A 26,984-nucleotide genomic window follows, 5' to 3' on the forward strand; every position below is an offset into this window, starting at 1 on the left:
TGCCAAGATGAACCTTAATGGTGACTACCTACAGTTAATACTGACACTGCAATGCACTCATATGTTGCTTCAAATAACTGAAGGTAAGCTATAAGCATTATCTTTTTGAAAATGAAATAGGTCTAATCACAATTTTGTTCTGCTGCTTAAAACAGTTTATTAACAGAATGTAATTTGGATATTAGTTACATTACAGTATGTTTGGGAATATACTGTGATAAGTGTCTTCTGTAAATTCAAACAAGCTCTTTAAATGTTATTCTCATAGGGAGGGAATTTATCTTTATACTCTCAGTCAAAAGTAGTTGATTACCATAAATTAATAATTTCTTCCCTTGACAGGAGAATCAGAGAGGATTGAAGTCTCTCAATCTCCTCCAGAAATAAAGGCCCCCGAGGGAAAAACAATCAACATGGAGTGCGCTTGTGAAGAGGCTCTACAGATGGATAGTATAAGGTTTGATTGGACCAAAGACTCAAAACCAATCCTCAATTCAACCAGTTCAACTAAAACTAAAGTTTACGACAATAGACTCTCTTACACCATTAGCAAAGCAAAAGCAAAGCTGGAAATTAAAAGTATCACTCAGGATGATGCGGGACTCTATCGCTGTGAGGTTTTTATTGAAATACCACCGCCAGTTCGAAAAGGCTCTGGAAATGGAACACAATTAATTGTGCAAGGTAATGTCCTCTAAAGTCATAAAATAAAATGGAATTTAAATGTGATGCTCAAATGCTTGCCAAACAAATATTTTTAATCCTCTCTTATCCAGGCAACATTACTGATATTTGAATATAAAAGAACTGCCAAGAATCAATTTGAAACAATATAATGTTCATATTATCATCAAATTACTTAGTGGTAGCAGTGAGACTCTAGGTCCCATTAAAAACTTAAAGAACAGTAAACTTCATAGTTTTGATTTTACAATTGTATATGACTGGCTTAGATTGAAAAATCATACAAAATTGTGCAAAGAGGATGGCATCAAGTCATAGGACAAACTGATTAGGCAACATTATCAGGTTCCAGAATGGTTCAAAAATGATAGATGTGATACAAAGAAGATTTTTAAAAACTGCAAATGCCGTACCTCTGAAATAAAAAGGAAGGCCCATAGCAGGGAAAGAAAGGTTAATGTTTGAGTGAAAACTGTTTGAGTAATTCCAGCAATGTCAGCTTTCACATGCAATTCAGAATTCGCCAAGTGAATCGATGAAATGATTACACACAGTGTACATGCCTATGGGAACAGGAGTGGACCATTTATACTCTTACCACTTGTTCTGTCATTGAATAAGATCATGTCTGTTCTTTGACCAAACTCCAAGTATCCACCTTTGTCACATATTCTTTAAGTTTTGGTTAACAAAAATGTATCAATCTCAGCTTTAACATTAGTAATTGACTTATCGTGAAATATTGTTTTGGGAAAAGAGTTCCAAACTTCTGCCACCCTATGTTTCTGTTTCCCTGTTTTGCCCTTTACATGAAGAAATGTTTCCTAATTGCACTCCTGATTTTTGACCCTGTCTCCTATACCTAAATGCCCCAATAAGCAGATTTTCCAAACCTACGTTTTCTGTTCTCCTTAATATCTTGAAAACTTCAATTGAATCACCCCTTAATCTTCTAAATTCCAGAGAATACAACCCTGGTTTGTGTGATCTCACTTTGTAATTTAACCTTTGGAAGTACAAGTATCATTTTCGCAAATAAATGCTGCACTCCCTCCACAGCCAAGATATCCTATCTAAGATGTCTGGAACAGTTCACAGTTCTCGAGATGTGGTCAAATCTGAGCTTTGTATAATAGATGCATGTCCTCTCCCTCCATGTATTCTCACCCACTAGGTATAAAAGTCAACATTTTATTATCATTTTTATTTTCTGTACCGGTGCACAACATATTCATAATCTATATATCTGGACTCCAGGTCCTTTTCTTTCTAGCTTTTCAACCCTTAGTATATATAGTCCATACTTTTTAGGTCCAAAGTGCATGATCTCTCTTTTGCCAATATTGAAAACTATTTGCTACAATCTTGCCCATTTGCTTAATCTATTAACATCTCTTTGTAATTTTACTTCCCATCTCTGCTGCTTACAATACCAGTTACCTTTATATCACTGATAAATTTGGATATGTTTCCAACATCTCAGTCATTACTTCATATAGTTGAGGCCCAACACAGATCTTTGTGAGCCACAACTCATCACAACCTGACAATTGGAGAACCTGCCCATTAATCTTACCCTATGTTTTCCTCTACTCAGCCAACTTCCCAACCAGATGAATATTTTGCACTCAAACCCATAAGGTTCAACATTCAACCATCTCCAATGAAGGACTTTATCAAATGCCTATAGCAAAGGAGCCTACTTGGAAATACTTCAAATACCTAATATCCCAGTGGAAGAGCTAATCTCAGAGCATGATGCCTCACATCCTAAAAGTACCTGGATGAGTACTTGGCACGCCATAACATTCAAGGCTATGGGCCAAGTGCTGGCAAGTGGCATTAGGTGGACAGGTCAGGGCATTTCATGCATCAGTGCAGACTCGATGGGCCGAAGGGCCTCTTCTGCACTGTAGTTTTCTGTGATTCTGTGAGCAAAGCTATTGAGGAGCGCAAACAAAAAACATATGAGGAAGTTTTCCTGACATTAATTCACATACTTTATCTTTCATAATGTAACTGTTCAGTAATATTAAATGCCATTTTACATTGTATAAGACATTTTATTCACATGGGTTATTTTCAAGTGTTGATACACAAATATTTAACGCAAAACCTGTGTTAAAATAAGAGAAATTACGTTCAGAGAACAAGTTAAGTGTTCACATGGGTTCTTTTCAAGTATTGATAAGTATTTTCAAGTATTGTGAAGTTAAGTGTTTGCACACAACTATTTATTCACTGGATTATTACTCAAGCAATGGGGTGCTTTACCACAATTGGCTATAGAGGTAGCGACCGTAACTTCATTCAATAGGGAATTAGCTAAGTATTAAAAATTGAAGAATATAAAAAGAGGGCAGGGAATGACATGAGAGGAGATATTCTAGTTGAAAAGCCAATTTCAGCATAGGTATAAAGAGTCCAATGGCTTCCTTCTGGTTCTAATGTGATTAATTGGTGGGGGCAGTCAGATGAAGATCATGGTGTGGATAATATGGACTATACTATGGGACAATATTGATTAGCTGGGCTTTTACTGACCACCTTCTTCATATGTATGTCAGTCAGTCATTGTTTTTTTAACAAGGCTATCCAACAGAGATTATTTCAAATAAACAATGCTTTCTCCTTGAATTTGAAACCTGGTATCAAACATGTCTTTTGTCTCTAAGGGGATCATTACAACTCGCCGGAAAATAAAATTAAGCAGAGTATAAATTGGGCAACTGACCAAATTTTGTCAGTTTCCCACTGGGTGCATTATGTTAAAGTTATATTTCAGCGGTGTTAATTACTCCACAACCTTGTCCATTCACATGTTTGGTTTGCACTGATTCTCTCTATCACCATACATATTATACACCTGTATTACTTTCTCATCTATCACATACAACTTTAACATGCAGCTTTGGACTCCTTGACTCATTGATGTTGCAAACACTTCAAATTCTGTTTTCATTATCCTTTTTCATTCATTCGTGGGTTTGGGCATTGCTGGCAAGGCCAGCCTTTGTTGCTGATCCCTAATTGCCTTTGAGAAGATGGTGGGTGAGTGGTCTTCTTAAATTGGTGCAGTCCTTTTGGAGTAGGTACATTCTTATTGCTGTTAAGATATATGATACAGGATATTGCCTCAGCAACTGTGAAGGAACAGCAATATATTTCCAAGTTAGAATGGTGTGCAACTTGGAGGGAAAACTTGGGGGCTGTGATTCTCTGAGCAAAGCTATTGAGGAGCACAAACAAAATACACATGAGGAATTTTTCCTATGAAATTGCTGCCCTTGTCATGTGGATTGGAGGTGGTGTTGAGGAAGCCTGGTGAGTTGTTGCAGTGCATCCTGTAGACGATGCACATTGCAAAGCTTAAATGCCTACAGCATAGGAACTGCTTGGAAGTACTTCTTATACCTAACATCCCAGTTAAAGGGCCAATCTTTACAGAGCAAAGGTATTGACAAAAGTGGACATAAAATACATGTGAAACAGGTTGTTTTCCTGAAATTAATTCACATTTATTTTTGTAATGTAACTAATTAGTAAAGTTAAATATCAGTTTACATGGTATAAGACATTTTATTCACATATCTGATCTTCATGTATTAGTATCCAAATGTTTAACACGGAGCCAGTGTTAAAATAGAAGAAATTAAGTTCTTGGGAATAATTTAAGTGTTTGTACACAACTATTTATTCACTGGATTATTATTAGTACACGGAGTGCTTTACTGCAATTAGCTGTAGATTTCATTCTAAAGGTAATTAGCTGAGTATTAAAAATGGAAGAAGATAAAAAGCTAAGGGAAGATGGCATGAGGGTAGATATTCCAGTTGAAGAGCCAGTGCCAACACAGATATAAAGGGTCCAATGGCCTCCTTTTGTGCTGAAATGTGATAGTCTTATGATGGTGCTTTGAAAATGTTTAAATGGAAAAGTCGAACACATTATTTTGAATGGGTGATACTTCGTTTAGTTAAACTTGCCTCATATTGCTCAGACATTTCCATACCATCATCTGATCAATGTTTGCCATTTTATTATACCTATAGAAAAGTATTGGGAATATAGTAGAATCTAATTCAATGTATACCGTAATAGATACTTTTGGCCTACAGAACAAAAATAATTTTCTGATGGTTTTGGTTTATTCTTGGCCTCTTTCTATTTCTCATCTACATGCTAACCCTTGGTGATTTCATCTTCAAGTACAATATCAAGTTCCATTTGTATGCTGATAACACTTTGTTCTATATTACCACTGTCTTCTTGGCCCTCTCAATTGCTTGTTCAACATCTAATATTGGATGAGTAGAAATTTCCTCGAACTAAATATTAAGAAGACTGAAACCATTGCCTTTGGTCCCTGTCACAAACTCTATTCCCTGTCCACAGCTTCCACCCCTGAAGACTATCTTAATCTGAGCAAGACCACTTGAAACCTTAGTGCTGTGTTTAATCCCAAGTTGAGTTTTTGACTAGATATTTGCATCAACCCCAAGCTATGTACTTTCATCTCTGTAGCACTGATCGACTCTTATTCTCCCTCAGCTCATCTGACATTGAAACCAGCAACCAGGCCTTTTTTATCTCTAGACTTGACTATTCCAATGCTCTTCTTGCTGGCCTCCTATCTTCCCATCACATATAAACTTGTGCTTATCCAAAACTCTGCTGTCCGGATCTTAACTTGCTCTAGATCTCAATCATCCGCCACAACCTGAGTGCTGACCTTTACTGCCCCCTGTTCACAATGCCTCAGTTCTAAAATCATCATCCTTATTTTCAAATTCCCCCAAGGCTTCACCCCTCCTTATCTTTGTAGCCTCCTCCAATTTATGAGATGTCTGTGGTCCTCCCATTCTGGCCTTTTGTGTATTCCAGATTTTTAATTGCTTTGTTTGCGGCTTAAATTCAGTTGCCTTGGTCTGGAATTTCTGCTGTAATCCTCACCACCTCTCTTTCATCTTTTAAAATGCTCCTCAAAACCTAGCTAGTTGATGATTTCTCATAATGTGAGTCAGTGTCAAAAATGTTAATAGTCATATCACTCCTGTTAAGCACTTTGAAATATTTTACTATTGTGCTAGATAGCACTCAAACTTTTTACAGAGAAAAAGTGTAGGAGAGACAGATGATTCCTATTAGGGAGAGAGAATGGGAAAGGAAATTACCTGACAAATAATACACACATTCACACATTTTCCACCTGCCCACTTTTCCAGTATGACTGTGCTATATAGATAAAATAAGTTTGTTTAAATGTTATGTGTAGGCTTTATTTTAAGATCATCAGCAAGATAGCAAAGGGAGCTTTTAGAAGGAACCTTTTTCAAGTGGTGGGTGTAAGGACATGGAATACCCTACTCGAAACATCGATAGAAGTTAAACCCACCGCGGTTCTTAAAAGGACAAAGAAGGGGATAAATACTTGAAACAAAAAAAAACTTTAGCAGATCTGATGATTTTTGCTTTGAGTAGTAGTTCTTTTGAAATTATAGGAGGTTTGATCAGCGATGGTCCATTCACCCGTTGTACTGGTTACACTGTACTACCGATAGCCCTGTTCGGAAAACTAAACAAAGTTTGGCATGTGTCCAGGCCTTTTGCATTCAGCATCAATTTTGTTTTCTAATTCAAACAGTTTCCTATGATTTTTTTGAAGAGATTTTATGTTTAAATCTGTAGATGTTGCTCATTTTCTTAACGCGGAACCATGATCCTTTTTCTAAAAATACTTTGTTGGATAATCTGCAAAGCAAACTTCTGCTGTCAATGTACTGTGCCACTCACCGCATTGATGTTATCTGCGATGGTGTCCCAACTTGAAACATCAGTTTGTGGTGCTGTAAATGTTTTTTGGAATATTGTGAGGAGTCATGTAAAATCTCAGTGAGGAACCAGTTCAGTCTTTGTATAACAATTATTAAAGAATATTTATTAACTTAAAGGACTACAATACCCTAAGGCATATAAGTACATGAATAACTAAACACACACACAGTTTATGTATAAATTACCCCTTATTCCAAAATACTTCTACCATCCCTGAGCTCTCTAAGACTGTAAGAAGTTTAACAACACCAGGTTAAAGTCCAACAGGTTTATTTGGTAGCAAAAGCCACACAAGCTTTCGGAGCCTTAAGCCCCTTCTTCAGGTGAGTCTCTCTAAGACTTCCAAACAGCATCCAAATTAAATAAATCTATAAATCAAATCCAATTTATAGTTACCACACAATACAGGGCTGATGATCAATTCTGCAAAGCCTCTTTTCCTGGTCCATCTAAGATATTTAAACTGCCTTTACAAAGGATTCAGCAATGCCTTGGTTCTAAGACTTAGATGCAACACTATAGCATCTCTGAGAAGTAAAAGATGGTACAGGACCCCTTGGCTGTGAAATGAGTCCTAGTCTTCTGACTGAGAGTTATGGACTGGCTTCTGGCTATGAGGTATGGGTTGGTCTGTCTTCTTCTGAGGGGGTTAACAGTTATACTGTTTCCCCTTTTGTGATTTCAAACTTGAGAGGCAGCTGTCTACACATCTTGAATTATTTCCTTTTGTGGAGATTAGCATTTCTATAGCTATGAATCACCCAATCATTTGGGTAAACATTTTCTGCTTGGTGAACTTGGCATTTCTATAGCAGTCATCAAAGTAATCTGTTTTTATTCCTAGAGCAATTCACGCCTGATCATCTTTAGATACGTTCATGCTTTTGGAATGCCCTGATCACTTTTAGAGGCTTGCCTGCCTCTGGAAATGTTGGCTGTTTCTGTTGCTAGGCAGATTTCTTCTTATAGGCCTTTTAAAATTCTTATACTGTTGCTGCTAGGCAAATCCTTGAAAACTATCATATTTGAATGCTTGATGTGCAGAAATTCAAAAATAGCCCTTATTAAATGTTGACTTGAAATGAAGTACATCAGTACAAATTTCTGTGACTATCTGCTGGAATGTTAGGTTCTTTTGTTCTTTGCACAATTTATATTTATATATATTTTGCATTTCGTTCATTGGCTAATGTGAGCAGCAAGTTGTGGCAACACTTGATGCCACAGCAAGTTAATTTTTGCTAAGTTTTCAGATTTTCTGTCTCTTGGTTTTGCAGTTTTTCCTTCAGCTGTAGACACAATAGAACTCTGTAACGTTTAAAAAACCATTGGTATTATGGTGGCCTGTTCCTCAAAATAATTTGAATGGCCAACATCTGGTGCATTCTGCCAGTCAGCTGCCCCATAGTTAAAATCTATCCATTGGTGAAGCAACAGCCTGCCAGGATCAAACTTTTATAATGACTGATCTTTTTCACTTTCTGTTATAATCTCACCAAGTGTTGTTTGTAACACTGGAAGACAGTAATGGGTTATCTTTGTCATCTGTGATATTGGATATAAGGAGGTAATTTCGATTCAATACATCTACTGTACTGTAAGATGTTCTGTACTGTAAGTTCTGTACTTGTAAGATAGTTAAATAGTACCCTCCACGTGTTGTGTAAAAAGCACTGTTGGTGAATTGCTAACTTGCAGTCCTCCTCTTCCAATGAAATGGGGCCCCCCTCATGCTCTGCCTGCTCAAGTGTTACTCCCTGCTAATGTTCTGCAGCATGCAGTATATTGCGATCATGCTGAATACCTCTGTAGAATTGTATCTAATTGTAACCCCCTGCTGACAACTATATGCTCTGACCAGCTGAGTTAAGTAAAGCTGTACCTGGGATGTGCTTGATGTTATAAGGGGCTACTATGTAAATGTTCAATTAGCAGGATCCTGAGTTCTTAGCGGTTGGTGTTGAGCTCGGCTAAATTTCCTATTTACCAATAAATGTCAGTACAGGCGTGAATGAAAAGGATTTGTGTATGCAGTTGCAATCTAGAGTAATAACCTATTAATAATAGCGGGGTGCCTCCTAAAATGATAAGTCTGTAAACCTTATAATAAGAAAAGGTTCAGCACAACCATGCAAAAGGAATAACAAAAATAAATTTATTTTCTTGCATTGTTGCATCTCATAAAACAGGTAAAGAGTCCCAAACTAAAGATTTTTCAATTAAACAGTTTCAACCCTGAGAAACGTTCAAAATATTACCAAGCGCTTGGATTTATAAACGTTGGGGCCCATACGTTGGTGCACATATGAAGAAAACACGCCCTCAACAACACACTGCTGATACCGTTCAGTGTCTGATAGTATAGTCTCCAGTTACTCACGCAACCACGACACACACACAGCCCAGAAGGGTCTGCGAGCGGGAAGATGATGCAGCAGGAAAAAAATGCAGCAAGCTGTCCGTGTAGTGACGCAGGTCCAGTGCGCTGAAGTCTGTCCTCCTCGGCAGTGCTACTTAGCAAGTTAGCTTCAGCTAATCCTCGTTCTCTCCGTCTTCTCAGTGAAAACTACGCCTGGCGTTTATCACTGACTGTCCCTCACCGGCAGTTTCTAGCAGAAACGTCCATGCTTGAGAGTACAAGACGATGCGCTTTACACTTTTTCTCAACAGTAATGAAAATAACAAACAGGACTAAACCTTGCTGCCTTTCACTTCAAACTGGAAAAAAACGAGTTACTAAACTGCGACAAACACGAGTTTTAACTGCACAGTACTATTTGTGCCCATACTGTGAAGTATGTTAGTCTACAAATATTATTTGCCTCAACGTTAAAACTGGGTTTTTACCGCATGGAAACAGCTCCTCTTCCCCACGTGTGTCTCCCCACTGCAGCTTCCTCTGCCTCCCGCCGTTTTTCTTTTTCCCTCCCCCTAAGTAATCTGATTGGCTTAAAGTGCAGCTCTCTAGAAAACGGATTGGCTTAGCTTACACCACTCAAACAAACAGTATCTGTTCACGGTATTTGGCCCAGTAAACAGGATATTGAAACTCACAAGAAAACAAAGAACAATGGTAAATGTCTTTTTCATTAAATTTACCCATATTTCAAGAAAACACACTCTTTTCATTTTTCTTTCATTTATCCTTTTTTTTTCAGGCCCCTACATAATGTTCCACCAGAGGGGATCAAGGTATCAAAATCTCATCTTGAGCAGGCCAGGGGCCTGCTTGAGGATCTCACAAAGAAGTCAGGAGCCATCTCCTTAGAGAGCAACCCTTGTTGCCTAAATCCATCCACATAACTGGGAGTGGGGTGGAAGAGCTGAGACATGCTTGACTCAAAGGCACATGGCAGCTGCCGGAAAACATGCACATAGCAGCAAGTTATTTCTATGGTTGCATAACAACTGAACATTGATGGAATTGATTTGAACCTGTCAGGTCTATCCGTGGCAACATCAGTGCAGTCAATTACATCTTGGACCTGGGGAAGCCAGCTATTATGGCAAAATCCATTGCCTTCTGTTCTTGGGAGGCCACATCCATGGGGAAGCTGATGAAGTCAGTGACCCTTGTCAAGAAGGCACCTGTGAAGACATGAATACAGTGGTGAGCTGCTAACTGAGAAATGCCACAAAGGTCAGCAGCAGATCCCACGGTGGAGGTTGAGAGCCACTGTCACCTTTGGTGCGACTGGCAGGGCCTGTCAATCAGTTATTCTAGGTGACATTGTCATTAAGGAGAGCACAGATGTCAGTCACATTCTCTCTGGACAGTTGCAGTCTCCCCATGCTCTAGCAATTGGACATCTCCAGGTAGATGAGCTTGTTGCACTGGGCCTGATGATCAGATATTCCTGGCTCCTCCTCCCTCGGCCTTTGTCTGAGGTTTGTCCTCTCACTGGCTGGGATCCTTCCTCATGCCGCATGACACTGTAACTCTACTGCCCCAATTGCCTGCAGGTGCAAGAGAGCTGTACCAAATTTCTGTGGCAGTCTTCCTTCCTTGGGATAGAATTTCTGTAAGCCTGGCTGAATGGCCTGATGTCCCATTGGTGGTAGATTTTTGACAAGCCTCTGAATTTCCACAGAGCTCACTCCTGCCTCTTACCCACTCTGCAACTCCAGCACATTCCCTGGGCCATTGCTGCTAAGGTTTGCTTACTTGTACATTTTCCAAAATGTTTCCACCCTCTCTTGCTGTTCTCAACTGCACTGTGCTGCCACAGTTAAGACAGCCTTCAGAAATCTGTCCAACATAAAGAAAATCCTGGAGTTACTGGTTCAGCACTCAACTCAATGACACCACTGTCTCTCATGATGTATGTGGACTCTCAACCTGTCTATTTTCCTGTATTGATGTAAAAGGCCGGCAGCCAAAATGGAGGTAGAAATTGTAGATCAGCATCTCGGTCACCATTTATTTCTTGCCTGACTCTGTTTGGTTCAGTGTCAGGAATGCAAAATCCAGGAGGAATGGTGGGTTCTCATTGCCTACCTGCCTCCACTAGAATTTTACCAGTAGGCAGTAGGGCTGAGTGGCCTGTCTACACTTTGGCCAACTGAAACCATTAACATACCAATTAATGATGACTCAAGGATCTCCTCCTGCCATTGCTGGAATTTTATTGGTGGTGGGGCGTGAACCAAATGGTGAGGTGGCCAGGTAAACTCTAGTAGCCTGACTGAGGGCTTGGGAAATAGTTGTTCTGGTGACAATTCATTAAGGAGAGCACAGATGTCGATCACGATCTCCCTGGACAGGAACTCTGTACCCAACAGAGGCCCCCAGTGATGACCATCACTCGTTCTGCCCTTGGCCTGATGATCATGGTATCTGACTTATCTGGGGATCTGGCCTCCATGTTGCTCATTATGGTGAATTGCTGCAGTCCCAGCGGTGGCCACTGCTCCCGGTGGCACTGCTGGAACTGGATAGCTGCTAGCTGTTTGATTGGTTGGCAGCTCTGTGATGTAGGATATTCTCCCAGACGTAGTGAAAGCCTGGTGACCATTTAATCAGGTCATGGCTTCCTAGCACTGCGGAGGTGGACTGGCCACCAGACCCGCTGCCTTGACAAAGAATTCTGGCTACCATTTCTAAATTTATAATTTATAATCATTTATAATTTATAATCTTTATAATCATTTATCACTTTACATTTATTATCAAATTATTGTTTTATACAGTTCATCACCAAATTGGCCCTAGATGTGATCAATATTGTTCATAACTGGAAGTGGGGTGGAAGTCCTTTAAACTGACCATGGTAGAGCACTGCATTGATTTCTAGAATATCAGGTAAAAATAATAATTCTGTTGTTCATCTTGAGGTTGATAATCCATTCAGTATAATCTCATAGTTGAATTGCATTCAGGAATTAGCATTCACACACTCAGGCTGATTTTGATTTGATTTGATTTATTATTGTCACATGTATTAGCATACAGTGAAAAGTATTGTTTCTTGCGCAGACAGATAAAGCATACCGTTCATAGAGAAGGAAATGAGAGTGTGCAGAATGTCGTGTTCCAGTTATAGCTAGGGTGTAGAGGAAGATCAACTTAATGCAAGGTAGGTCCATTCAAATGTCTGATGGCAGCAGGGAAGAAGCTGCGCTCGAGTCGGTTGGTACATGACCTTAGACTTTTGTATCATTTTCCTGACGGAAGAAGATGGAAGAGAGAATGTCCAGGATGCATGGGGTCCTTAATTATGCTGGCTGCTTTTCCAAGGCAGCGGGATGTGTAGACAGAGTTAATGGATGGGAGGCTGGTTTGTGTGATGGATTGGGCTACATTCACGCCCTTTTGTAGTTTCTTGCGGTCTTGGGCAGTGCAGGAGCAAGATATGATACCACCAGAAAGAATGCTTTCTATGGTGCATCTGTAAAAGTTGGTGAGAGTCGTAGCTGACATGCCAAATTTCCTTAGTCTTCTGAGAAAGTAGAGGCATTGGTGGGCTTTCTTAACTATAGTGTCCTTCACTCTATGAACTTTCTTTTAAATTCTTCAAGGTAGTTCTGGTTTGGCCTTACTGTCCTATTAGTGTGGTGCAATCTCACACCCACTCAAAACCACTTTCACAACTTGAGTACAGAATTTTAAAGTTTTAAAGTTTATTTATTAGTGTCACAAGTAGGCTTACATTAACACTGCAATGAAGTTACTGTGAAAATCCCCCTCGTCGCTATATTCCAGTGCTTGTTCGGATACACTGCGGGAGAATTTAGCATGGCCAAATGCACCTGACCAGCACATCTTTTGGACTTGTGGGAAGAAACCGGAGCACCTGGAGGAAACCCACACAGACATGGGGAGAATATGCAGACTCCGCACAGACAGTGACCCAAGCCAGGAATCGATCCCGGGACCCTGGTGCTGTGAGGCAGCAGTGCTAACAACTGTGCCACTGTGCATCCCAATCTGACAATTAATTGAAGTATTAAAAGTGCTGCTATTTGGATGAGATGCTCAGGTGTTGTCACATTCAGTGCCAAATCAAGATCCCTTGCAATATTTGAAGACAAATAGGAGTTCATGTTCCTCTATTCTGGCCAACATTTATCTTTCCTCATTAGGTTAGATTATGTGGTTGAAGCAATTGGGTTAGAAAGGAATTTAGGAACCTAGCTAGTCCATTGCATTTGGACTGCTACTTTTGTGGAAGATAAATACCAACTGTTTAGCTCAAGTAGCTTGTTTCCGTGCTGTAGTTTTTTTCTGAGACCACATTTTCCTATCATGTGATTGCCCACAATGCTTAAAATTCATCGTTTATGGTTGACCAAGTTGATCTGATTTGGTTTTCCAGTGTATGAAGTGGCAGCACTATCATTTTCAAGCTAACTACAGCGCTGCAAGCATTGGAAAGATACAGTAGATGTTTCTACGTGACTTCTGATGTCTGCTTTCTGTAAATTTTATTTTATTTTTTGCTTTTAGTAATCTGTTTCTGGAGTAATTTTAAGATGCTGTAAAACTGTGTGGTTGATTGATGAGGAGCAGTTAGATGAGGGTCATGGTATGGATAAGTTGGACTGCAACAATATCAGTGAACTGATCCTTTTCTGACCTTTGTTTGCATATGTCTGTAATTCTTCATCACTACAGCAAGACTGATATCAAGATCGATAGCTTTTGCTGTGTTCAGGGCACTCAGCTGTTTTTTGATATCACATGAAATGAACCGAATTGGACTTAACAGTCCCACAGAGTTACACGGGTAGAACATTTCTGACCTGAGTAGTGTCAAGTGTACGTTCTGTGTTTTCACGGCATTGAACCAGAAGGGAGATTATGAGACATGATCAAGAGCTTGTTGAAACAGATGTGTCCAGAATGCTTTCAGAGAAAATTTCTAACAGAAAATGTTCCAAAATTTAACGTATCTGCAATCAGGGAGTCTGACGTTGAAAGATTACTGTAAGACTTAGTTTCCTGTTTCATGCTTCATTTACTAAAGGTTGGACAATGCAGGCATTGCCAGGATCATGCTGTCTAAATTTGGTATCCTGGTATCACATCAGCTTGCTGGGTTGTGTGATGTCAGGATAACCTAATTCAACATGTTCAGGTGTATGCAGTGGACGCAGATGCATGTGTCCATATCATTGGAGAACCCTGGACGAGCCATGCAGTCGCTCAGCACTGCCCACCCCTCGTGCTGCCAGAAATGGAGCTAACTCATCGAAATTCATGCCAGTGGAGTCTAAAAAGCAGGAAGTGTAAGTTTAAATATCTAATTCAGTATAGAGAAAGCAAAATAAAAAGAAGGAAAAAAGATGTGATATTAAGAGAAACATAAGAATCAGAAATAAAAAGTTAACAATTTAAAAAATTTATGCCAATAATTAGGACACTTATCGAATCCTACAGTACAGAAGGAGGCCATTCGGCCCATTGAGTCTGCACTGACCACAATCCCACCCAAGCCCTATCCTCATAACCCCATGCATTTATCGGAGCTAGTCCCCCTGACACGAAGGGACAATTTAGCATGGCCAATCCACCTAACCCGCACATCTTTGGACTGTGGGAGGAAACTGGAGCACCCGGAGGAAACCCACACAGATATGGGGAGAATGTGCAAATTCCACACAGACAGTGACCCAAGCCAGGAATCAAACCCGGATCCCTGGCGCTGTGAGGTCAATACCAGTGCTAACCATTGTGCCATCATGCCGCCTGTAAAATTTAAGCTTGTGAAATTAATTTTTCAGTAGCAGAGAGCTCATTTTGTAGCAAGGCTTATTATGCTCGTAGAGTCATAGAGGTTTACAGCATGGAAACGGGCCCTTCAGCCCAACTTGTCCATGCCGCCCTTATTTTTTTTTTAAAACCCCCGAAGCTAATCCCAATTGCCCGCATTTGGCCCATATCTCTCTATACCCATCGTACTGATGTAACTATCTAAATGCTTTTTAAAAGATAAAATTGTACCTGCCTCTACTACTACCTCTGGCAGCTTGTTCCAGACACTCACCACCCTCTCTGTGGAAAAAATTGTCCCTCTGGACACTTTTGTATCTCTCCCCTCTCACCTTAAACCTATGCCCTCTAGTTTTAGACTCCCCTACCTTTGGGAAAAGATATTGACTATCTACCTTGTCTATGCCCCTCATTATTTTGTAGATCTCTGTAAGGTCACCCCTCAGCCTCCTACGCTCCAGAGAAAAAAGTCCCAGTCTATTCAGCCTCTCCTTATAACTCAATCCATCAAGTCCTGGTAGCATTCTAGTAAATCTTTTCTGCACTCTTCCTAGTTTAATAATATCCTTTCTATAATAGGGTGACCAGAATTGCACACAGTATTCCAAGTGTGGCCTTACCAATGTCTTGTACAACTTTAACAAGACGTCCCAACTCCTGTGTTCAATGCTGATATAAATTCACTTAAATTTGAATGAACATACTCGAGCATGTTTAGTGGGCAAAAACTGCTGCTTTATACCCTTCATGCTGTTTCATGCCAAGCATCGCAGTGAGGACGGCAACTCGGACAGTGGGGTAAACTTTCTGGACTCACCTGCCACAGAAATCTTCGTGGGTGGGATGGAAAATTCAATGAACCATTTTAAAGGAAAATTAACCTCAGGTGGGAATTTCTGGTCTCGGAGCGGGCGAAACCAGAATCTCCCGCCCAGTGTCTGCATTTAACTGTGCTTGTGCAGATACTGGAAGTTACTCTTCGATTTACTCAAGTATAAAAGTTATCAGTGATAGCCTCAGTCTTGGTACTACTTCAAAATTGCTGCTACAGGTGTTAAACCTTGGATGTTCCAATGATTAGAGATTGAGTAAATTGGGCCTAGATTCCCTGGAGTTCAGAAAAATGAGAGGCAATCCCACTGAAACATACAAGATTCTGAAAGGGCTTGATCGAGTAGACGCTGAGAAATTGTTTCTCCTGGATGGGGAATCTAAATCACAGGGCACAGGCTCTGGGTAAGAGGCTGAGCATTTAGGACTGAGATGAAGAGAAATTTCTTCACTCGGAAAGTTGTGAATCTTTGGAATTCGCTACCTCAGAGAAATGTGAATGCTCCATTGTTCAATACATGTAAGGTTGGGATAGACAGATTTTTAGTCACTTATGGAATCAAGGTGATGTGGGGAATAAATAGGGAAGTGGAGTTGAAATCGAGGTCAATCATGATCATATTGAATGGTAGGACAGGCTTGATGGGCCATATGCTGCTACTTATGTTTTTTGTGTTCTTGAATGTAATTTCTTTAATGTAATTATATTACATTAATGATGGAACCACTTGTAGGACTTAACAGTATTGGAGGCCTAAATTATCATCAGTACAAATAGAATGATTAACCTCGGGTACTTCTGCTATAGCCGTATGTTTTACACTATTGAGCTCAAGAACTCTAATGTTAGTTCCGTCAATAATGTCAATATTCACAAGTTAACGAGAATTAATTAATCTTAAATCATCACAAATTAAGAATGATCAAACATATAGTTAACTGTATTTCTTTAGGATCATTCAATTTAATAAAATAATGTAAACTTCTTCTTGGAATATCATAATATTCAAACAAATATGTTCACACAGCTTGTAATTAAAAATTAATTTTGTTCTACCCTGGCAGATGGTGACTACAGTTTATGTGTCTTGCATTTCAGTTGATAATTTTGAAATAGGTTGAAAAGCTTGCATGACCACAGGAGATGTCCACGGGAGTATAGTGTATTGCATGATCTGCAAATTCAGGGACAACTTGACTAAGCCAATGTGATTTCTTCCATGCTGAGGTTCAGGAAATGTTAACTCTCACTTACTTTGTCAATTAATTTTTCTGTTCAAAATGTCAATCCAGATATCCAACTCGGATCTGAAATCCGTGTCTGCTTCCAATAAAGCATTATTTTCTCTTCAATTTTTTATAGCATCCCAGAACAATTACTGGCCTGTACTCGGAGCTTTCATACTGTTGGTGATATTGGTTCCTGCAATTTTATATTACAAGAAAAGACAAAAAAGTCAGAGAAATTCAACTATGCCAGGTGTGTAACTGGTAAACGTTTGTTAAAAGCAAAATATGAATTTCGAATTGAAAAACGGCTGAACTGATTGGTCATAATTGTATTCAGATTTGCAGCACGGAATACAAATGCTTTTGCGCGGCACAAATTAGGACATTTACTCTTTTCTCTCCTCTGTTTGTCACCATATTTCTTTTACTACAAGCGCACGACAAATGAAGGAGTGTCACCTGAATTGTTCACAAACATTATTTTAACTAATGTTCTACAGATAAGTATTTGTATAATTTATAAATGATCATTACTTTACATTTTGAAGATATGTGAATGGAACACATTGGCTCTAAACCTCTCTCTGGGGCATTTAATTGTGCCCTGACTCATCTCATGCTGCGATCGTGTTCATTCAGATATTCCCAAGAATTTGGCTGGGATTTTGCTCATGCTGCTCTTGCTCCGTTATTGTAACTTTGGAGCAAGTGTGACTATGCCTCATTTACATAATAAGTAATTCGGGCTTCCATCACACTTGTGGCAAAGTAATGGCAGTGGAGTGGGAAAAGGTTTGAGGAAGCATCCACCCATTGCCACTGAAATAGTCTTTTTTTAAAAATATTGTATCTACTACTGCAATATATTACAAATTCTAACTTTTGAAGGTTATTGTAGAAGTGATGGGTTCCCAAACATTGACAACAAGGATTTGTAACAAACAATATTCCAGGATTGCACTCTGTCCGTGCTCCGGGGAGAACCCTCATGCTCCCGTCACATAACCTTTTTTGTAGCCGCATCATCACATGACCACTTGGTCTTCATCTTCCGCATTTAAATTGGGACAATCAGTGGCACTGAGATGTAATAGTGTATGAACCCTTATGTAACATACAGATTGAATACATAAATATTTACATATGGTGAGAGACCAATTAAGCTGTTTCCATCACGTCTCCTTTCCCCCCTCTTTTTTGGTTATGCAAAGATGAGATTCAAAGACCAGTTGCAGACTAGGTGGTGACATAGTTCTGGAAGCTTGTGTTTGGTTTGATTGCCCTAAGTGTGTGGTTATGCCAATTAATAGTGCTGCAGTTTTTCTCAGGCTGGTGTCCTTGTTGTGGACAACCTGAGGTATTCCATCAGTGTACTCAGTGGGTGCAGGGCTCCCTGTGTAGGCCTCTGGAGGAGTCTGCATGTCTACTGGTGTAGGGGGTCTATGTTGTAGGCTGGAATGCATGTGTTGGTGCTGGTTCCGATACCTGTAGGAGGTGATGGTGGCTGTGTATATAGTGGGCACCATCTGAGGATACCACGTAACTGTTCGAGGCATGGCTATGTATCACCGCCAACTTGTCATGGTTGTGTGCAGTCAGGATCCTGACTGTTTGACCTGGTGTTAGAGGGCTGAATCTGTGGGCATTTTGATCATAGTGTGGCTTGCTTCTCAATTGGCATTGCATGTGGATAGCATTCACATTGGTTTCAAATTTGGGCTGCAGCAGAGCCTTGGGCAGTAGAAACAGTGGTCCCGGTATGTCTGGAAAAGAGGAGTTGTGCTAACGAGGGCAGGTCTTGTCATGACAGATTTCACAGGCTAAGAAGTGCAAGCATGGTAATCTGAGCGATCTTGGGCACACTTCCTGCGAAGATGCTTAGTTGACCGTATCTTCTGTTCCGCCAAGCCATTGGATTGTGGATATAGAGGGGCTGCTCGTGATGTGATCAAAATCCCATGTTGTGCAAAGTTTTAAGATTCAGGGGGGATGAATTGACGAGCATTGTCTGTTATGAATCTGAGGGATGCTGTGCATGATGGTGTCTCTTAAACTTGATGACTGTGTTAAGTCTTCATTTCTGGCAGGTAGTCAAGTTCAAACCATTCAGAATAGGAGTCAACTTGGGCCAAATGTTGTTTACCATTTTATTCGCTGTGGAAGACCATGGGAGGTCTGGGACCTCATGTATGTACAGCAGTTCTTTTGCTTGATGTGGCTTTAGTGCATTGCACAGTGCACATCTGGAGGCTTTCCTTTCCATGTCCGCATACATGGATGGCCAGTATGGTGATTCCTTGGCCCTGCATCTGGTTGCTTCCAACCCAGGTGAAGTTGTTGGGTGTAGTACTTCTGAAGAGAAGTAGAGAGGATGAATCAGTGGCCACTCAGTATCAATCCATCCTGTATGATAAGCTCATCTCTGATGGTGAAGAATGTGCGGAGCTTGTGGGGAAGCTCCCTTGAGGACTCTGGCCAGCCCCTCATGATAATATTGTGCAGCTGTTTGCATGTGATGTCCATCTTTAAGGCATCTTTGAGTTCCTGAATACTATGAGAGGACAACTCTATTGTCACGATGTCCACGTGTTCCTCATGATCTGCTGGTCTGAAGTGGATAGGTAGGCTCCTAATGTTTGTAGACATGCTGAGATTGTAATGTTGCAGCTTTAGCATCATGCGTTTCAGACGTGCAAAAATGATGTGAAGAGAGTTTTTTAAGATAGTTTCAACAGTTGCAGAACTGTTTGATAGCAATGGGTCATTTTCAAATTGACAGACTGACGAATTGAATGTCACAGGATAAGTGCTGGAGCCTCAACTTTGTTGATGATTTAGGCAAATGTTTGTTGATGATGCAAAGCTAGGTGGGAATGCAAGCAGCAGGGAGTTAACAAAGAAAGTGCACAAATATATTGACAGATTAAGAGAGTGGGCAATAAGGTGGCATACTTTAAAAACTTGTCGATGTTGAAGTTCAGAGAGACTTAGATGTATTCATACATGGAACACATGCAGGTACAACAAACAATTAGGAAGGCAAATAGCATGTTGGCCTTTTAGTGCAAGGGAATTGGATTGCAAGCATAAAATGGTCTTGCAACAGTTGTACAAGATTTTAGAGAGACCACACCTGGAGTGGTGTGCGCAGTATTGGTCTCTACATTTAAGAAAGGATGTACTTGCATTGGAGGTGGTACAACATAGGCTCACTAGGTTCCTGGGTTGAGAGGGTGGTCCTATGATGAGAGACTGACTAAATTGGGGAAGCCATGATGTGGAGATGCCGGAGTTGGACTGGGGTAAGCACAGTAAGAAGTCTCACAACACCAGGTTAAAGTCCAACAGGTTTATTTGGCAGCACTAGCTTTCGGAGCCTCAAGCTCCTTCTTCAGGCAAGTGAGGACTTCTGTTCACAAACAGGGCATATAAAGACACAAACTCAATTTACAAGATAATGGTTGGAATGCGAGTCTTTACAGGTAATCAAGTCTTAAAGGTACAGACAATGTGAGTGGAGAGAGAGTTAAGCACAGGTTAAAGAGGTGTGTATTGTCTCCAGCCAGGACAGTTAGTGAGATTTTGCAAGCCCAGGCAAGTCGTGGGGGGTTACAGACAGTGTGACATGAATCCAAGATCCCGGTTGAGGCCGTCCTCATGTGTGCGGAACTTGGCTATCAGTTTCTGCTCAATGATTCTGCATTGTCGTGTGTCGTGAAGGCCGCCTTGGAGAACGCTTACCCGAAGATCAGAGGGTGAATGCCCGTGACTGCTGAAGTGTTCCCTGACTGGAAGGGAACACTCCTGCCTGGTGATTACCATCCACCAGGTACATGGTACACACTCTTGCGACTCGGCCAATTTTGTCCCATCCACCAGGTACAACTTGGCCAACATTGTCTACCTGATACGCTGCAGAAAAAGATGTCCCGAGGCATGGTATATTGGGGAGACCATGCAGACGCTATGACAATGAATGAATGAACACTGCTCAACAATCACCAGGCAAGAATGTTCCCTTCCAGTCAGGGAACACTTCAGCAGTCACGGGCATTCACCCTCTGATCTTCGGGTAAGCGTTCTCCAAGGTGGTCTTCACGACACACGACAATGCAGAATCGCTGAGCAGAAACTGATAGCCAAATTCCGCACACATGAGGACGGCCTCAACCGGGATCTTGGGTTCATGTCACACTATCTGTAACCCCCACGACTTGCCTGGGTTTGCAAAATCTCACTAACTGTCCTGGCTGGAGACAATACACACCTCTTTAACCTGTGCTTAACTCCCTCTCCACTCACATTGTCTGTACCTTTAAGACTTGATTACCTGTAAAGACTCGCATTCCAACCATTATCTTGTAAATTGAGTTTGTGTCTTTATATGCCCTGTTTGTGAACACAAGTCCTCACTCACCTGAAGAAGGAGCTTGAGGCTCCGAAAGCTAGTGCTTCCAAATAAACCTGTTGGACTTTAACCTGATGTTGTGAGACTTCTTAAATTGGGGAAGGTCAGAAAGGTGATTCCATTGAAAAGTATAAGATTCTGCATGGGCTTGATAGGGTAGGCACTGAAATGTTGTTTCCCCTAGATTGGAGATCTAGAACACAGGGGTCACCACTGCAGAATAGGGGATGGTCTTTTAGAACTGAGATGAGGAGAAATTTATTCACTCAAAGGGTTGTGAATCTTTGGAATTCTCTACCCAACAGAGTTGTGGTTGCTACGCTATTGTATACATTTAAGGATGAGATGGACAAATTATAAGTCTCTTGGGGAATCAAGGGATATGGGGAGTGTGCAGGAAAGTGGAGATGACGCTGAAGATTGAGCATGATCGTAATGAATGGCAGAGCAGTCTTGAAGGGCTGTATAGTCTGCATGGTCCTGCTCCTATTTCTAATCATGTTAATATTGAATAATAAAGAGTTTTGCACCATTTACCTGTTTTGTGTTTTAATGTGGATGACAAATTTGGTTTCCTTTGTCCCTTTTTAAGTGCCAGTTCATGTTGTGAGAGAAGAGGTCAATGAGGAAAACCATGAGAATGAAGGAAATGAGGAGAATTCATCTTCAAGAGGTTCATCTCACTGGGTATGTTACAGAATGAAAGTCAATTCAATTATATTACCAATTTTCTGGGGTCATGATGTCCGTTAAGAATGCAATGGTTAATAAATCCATAAATATCACAAAGTTGATTAGCTTATAGTGGGGCAAAACGGACTCTTAAATCATTCACCGTAACTTTTTATCAAAATGTCAAATCAAAGTTTTACTGCCCAGGTGTTTTTTAATTCATTCCTGGGAGCATGAAAGCCAACACCCAGCCCTAATTATCCTTGAGAATATGATAAACAAGGAATTATAAGATGCCTAGATTTTGTTTTGTGGAATTGTTTTACATCAGCCAGTAGAAATTATTCTAATATTTATACACCAATCACACTTTAGAAGACCAATATACTACTGAGTGAATGTGTTCATCTCATCCTGCCAAAATCAAAGAAGTCAAACAACAAAATCATGAATTAACATTTCTTTACTGGACTTCAGATAATCCATTAGCAGCACTTCGGTTTCAAACATTACAAAGTGTTATAACTGATTAAATCAGTAAACTGAAGATCACCATGAATCAGCATCAGTTGGGGTCTACTTAGTATAAAACAAAGCTCAATTCCAGAATTAGCAAAATGTTGACTTGGCTAGTGCACAGTTAGACATCTGGTGCAGTTGACAAGTTAAAATATTTGAATAACAAGTGTACTGGATATGCTAAGATAATTATACTTAGTCCAGTTTATTACTGATAGGCTCTGAACATTTTAGGACTGACTCTTGGATGATTCTCACCTGTCTGAGTCAGTGCAGTAGAGGTGGTTGACTGGCTTCCCTTCCTCATGTTAGTTTTCTGAGACAACATTGTGAATCTCCTCCATTTCCTCTTGAGCAGTCTATTTGGTATAGGTCTACTTTGTATGGTTATATTTGGCTGAAAGCTAGTTCAAATTTTATTTCCATTATTCTTAGGAAAACCTCACTTACGTACATGCGACACGCTTAAACAATTGTTTACACTTGAATAGGCTTCAAAACCTTTCATCAGATCCTTCAAATATTTCCCAGCGTGTAATCTCTTTCTCAGAGACAGTGATCAATCTCAAAAATGGAAGAGTGCTGATTCACTAGCTGAGGGAGGGTGGTAGGTGATTAGAGAAGAGTTCCAATGTTTTTTATATGCTTGTATATATATAATTTTTATATAATGCGTAGAGGCAATATCATCCGCTGTCAGACCTGCTGAGTATTTCCGGAATTTTCTGTTCAGATTTCCAACATTCACAGTATTTTAGTTTTGTATTAGGAATTAGTTTGCGATTGCCCCAAACCTATCCAACAAGAAAATAATATTTTCATGCCAGTCATAAGAACATAAGAACTAAGAGCAGTTGGCAATTCAGTCCCTCGAGCCTGCTCCGCCAATCAATATGATCATGGCTGATCTCATTTTGGCCTCAATTCCACTTTCCTGTCCATTCTCTATAATCCTTAAAACTCGTTATTGATTAAAAATCTGTCCATCTCCTCCTTTAATATACTCAATGTCACAGCATCCACTGCACTTTGGAGTAATGAATTCCACAGATCCATGACCCTTTGAGAGAAGTAATTTCTCCTCATTTCTGTTTTGAATCTGCTACCCCTTATCCTAAAACTACGACCTCTCATTCCAGATTGCCCCACAAGAGGAAACATCCTTTCTACGTCTACTATATATCTCAATTAGATTTCCTCTTGTTTTCCTAAATTCCAGAGAGGATAGGCCTAAACTCTCTTCATTAGACAAACCTCTCATCTCTGGAATCAATCTAGTGAACTTCCTCTGAACTGGCTCCAATGCAACTACATCCCTCCTCAAGTAAGGGGACCAAAAATGTGCACAATACTCCAGGTGTGATCTTAATAATCCTTTGTTTAGTTGCACAACTTTTATGCTCTATTCCTTCGTAATAAATGCCAAAATTCCATTTGCCTTCCTTATTACTTGCTGTAACTGCATACTAATTTTCTGCAATTCACACACGAGGACAGCCAGATCCCTCTGCCCCGAAGATCTCTCCATTTAGATAAGTAGCCTATTTTCCAACAAAAATGGATAACCTCACACACATCCACATTTTTTGCACAAAGTGGCATAAGATTGCACTTTCAAACTCACCCAAAAAACAGATCTGAAATTCTCCCGTTTTCACCATTTGGCACTTAGAATGTTTTTGGTAAGATCGCTCCCTCCATCTTCCAAATTTTGGCCCACTCATCTAATCTGTCCATACCATTTATAGATTTCTAATTTCTTTATTAAAACTTACTATCCCACCTATTTTAGTGTCATCTGCAAATTTGGCTATAGTACCTCTTATCCCTGCATCCAAGTCATTAATATAGATTGTAAATAGTTGGGGCCCGAGATCCGAACCCTGTGGCACTCTACTACTGCCCGTTGGTTCACTAATGTCCTTTAGGGAAGGAAATCTGCCGTCATTTCCTGGTCTGGCTTACATGTGACTCCAGAGCCACAGCAACATGGTTGACTCTCAACTGTCCTCGGGCAACTAGGGATCTGCAATAAATGCTGGCCAGCCAGTGACGCCCATGTCCCATGAATGAATAAAAAAAGTTACATCTTGCCAACTAGAAACAGACTATTTATCCCAATGCTGCTTTCTGTTGGTTCGCCAGCCTTCGATCAAAGCTAATATATTACCCCGAATCCCATGTAATCTTACCTTGTGTATTAATCTTTTGCGCAGCACCTTATCAAATGCATTCTGGAAGTCCAGACATACCACATCAACAGGATCCCCATTATCCACTTTGCTTATTAGGTCTTCAAAGAACTCTAGCAAATTAGTCATACATATTTTCATGCTATCATTCATGAACTTCATGGACTAGAAACCAGGCTACAAGATGAGGGCATATAAAATCGCCGGTTCCAATGCACCCCTCCCTGATGAGCTCAATGCATTCTACGCCCGTTTTGAGAGCATGCCCTCCACCCTGGAAGAACCTGTAACTGGGGTCACCATTGCAGATGTCAGAGCAGCCTTCTCAAAGGTCAACCCACGGAAAGCGACTGGCCCGGATGGGCTACCTGGACGAGCACTCAGATCCTGCGTGGATCAGCTGGCGGGGGTATTCACAGACATCTTCAACCTCTCTTTACTTCAAGCAGACAACCATCATCCCGGTACCTAAGAAAAACCAAGCAGCGTGCCTTAATGACTATCGGCCGGTGGCACTGACATCCATCATTATGAAGTGCTTCGAAAAGCTAGTCATGGCATGAATCAATTCCAGCCTCCCGGACTACCTGGATCCACTACAGTTTGCCTACTGCCGCAACAGGTCCACAGCAGATGCCATCTCCCTGGCCCTGCACTCAACCCTGGAACACCTGGATAACAAGGACACCTATGTCAGACTTCTATTTATTGACTATAGTTCAGCCTTCAATACTATTATTCCCACGAAACTCATCTCCAAACTCCATGGCCTGGGCCTCGGCACCTCCCTCTGTGACTGGATTCTGAACTTCCTAACTCACAGACCACAATCAGTAAGGATAGGCAACAACACCTCCTCCACGATCATCCTCAACACCAGTGCCCCACAAGGCTGTGTTCTCAGCCCTCTACTATACTCCTTATACACCTATTACTGTGCGGCCAAATTCCCCTTAAATTCGATTTTCAAGTTTGCTGACGACACCACCATAGTGGGTCGGATCTCAAACAATGATGAGACAAAGTACAGGAATGAGATAGAGAATCTGGTGAACTGGTGCAGCAACAATAATCTCTCCCTCAATGTCAAAAAAATGAAGGAGATTGTCATCGACTTCAGGAAGCGTAAAGAAGAACATGCCCCTGTCTACATCAACGGGACGAAGTAGAAAGGGTCGAGAGCTGCAAGTTTTTAGGTGTCCAGATCACCGACAACCTGTCCTGGTCCCCCCATGCTGACACTATAGTTAAGAAAGCCCACCAACGCCTCTACTTTCTCAGAAGACTAAGGAAATTTGGCATGTCAGCTACGACTCTCACCAAGTTTTACAGCAGCACCATAGAAAGCATTCTTTCTGGTTGTATCACAGCTTGGTATGACTCCTGCTCTGCCAAGACCACAAAGAACCACAAAAGATCGTGAATGTAGCCCAATCCATCACGCAAACCAGCCTCCCATCCATTGACTCTGTCTACACTTCCCGCTGCCTCAGAAAAGCAGCCAGCATAATTGAGGACCCACACACCCTGGACATTCTCTCTTCCACCTTCTTCTGTTGGGAAAAAGATACAAAAGTCTGAGGTCACATACCAACTGACTCAAGAACTGCTTCTTACCTGCTGCTGTCAGACTTTTGAATGGACTTACCTTGCATTAAGTTGATCTTTCTCTACACCCTAGCTATGACTGTAACACTACATTCTGCACTCTCTAGTTTCCTTCTCTATGAACGGTATATTTTGTCTGTATAGCGTGCAACAAACAATACTTTTCATTGCATGTTAATACATGTGACAATAATAAATCAAATCAAATCAAAATGTTATAGGAAAACAGGGCAGTGTATTGTTTCTGGTTAGACTTCTCAATTCTTCATTTTTAACTTCGTTGACACAATTTGAAAATTCAATGTCTGATGCAAACTAAAATTGCCATTTACCTTCATAATTTAAAAGTTTCATGTCATGTTCTAAGTTTCATGGAAAATTACAATCCATTTCAGAAGAGTTTGAGATGCCAAAAATTTAAACTTCTAAAACACAGAACCACTTTGGGTTGAAAAATTCCTCCCATTGATTGGGAATGAAGGTGAATCCAACATTTCCTGTTTCCTCAGTAATGCGTTAGAAAAGATTGTGGTTAGTCGAATGATTATTTTAAAGGGTTCCATTCAACTAACAAATAACTCCCTGGCTTTTTCAGATGACCTCATCGCTGTATGAATCTTTTGACTACTTTGCCATCAGAGATGAAAATGAAGAAATCAGTTGTGCTGCCTCAGACAGATGAACTTTCCACATCCTGCATTATGCAAAAGGGGAAAAATATTTTCAAAATAGACTTTGCTTGTATTTCAACTTTTTCAAAATTTTAAGAAGACTGCAAGCGGAAACTTTGCT

The 26,984-nt window shown here is 40.5% G+C and overlaps 1 protein-coding gene across 1 annotated transcript; it reads left to right on the forward strand.

Annotated features, from left to right (window-relative positions):
* Nucleotides 1-26,984, forward strand: LOC144492308 (uncharacterized). Its single transcript, XM_078210303.1, has 5 exons — nucleotides 1-83; nucleotides 343-684; nucleotides 16,927-17,043; nucleotides 21,794-21,888; nucleotides 26,788-26,984. The coding sequence occupies exons 1-5, from the start codon at nucleotides 8-10 to the stop codon at nucleotides 26,872-26,874; spliced, it is 717 nt and encodes a 238-aa protein (XP_078066429.1). The 5' UTR covers nucleotides 1-7; the 3' UTR covers nucleotides 26,875-26,984.

This window comes from Mustelus asterias, chromosome 1, assembly GCF_964213995.1.
Source record: "Mustelus asterias chromosome 1, sMusAst1.hap1.1, whole genome shotgun sequence".
In the NCBI taxonomy this organism is placed as follows: domain Eukaryota; kingdom Metazoa; phylum Chordata; class Chondrichthyes; order Carcharhiniformes; family Triakidae; genus Mustelus; species Mustelus asterias.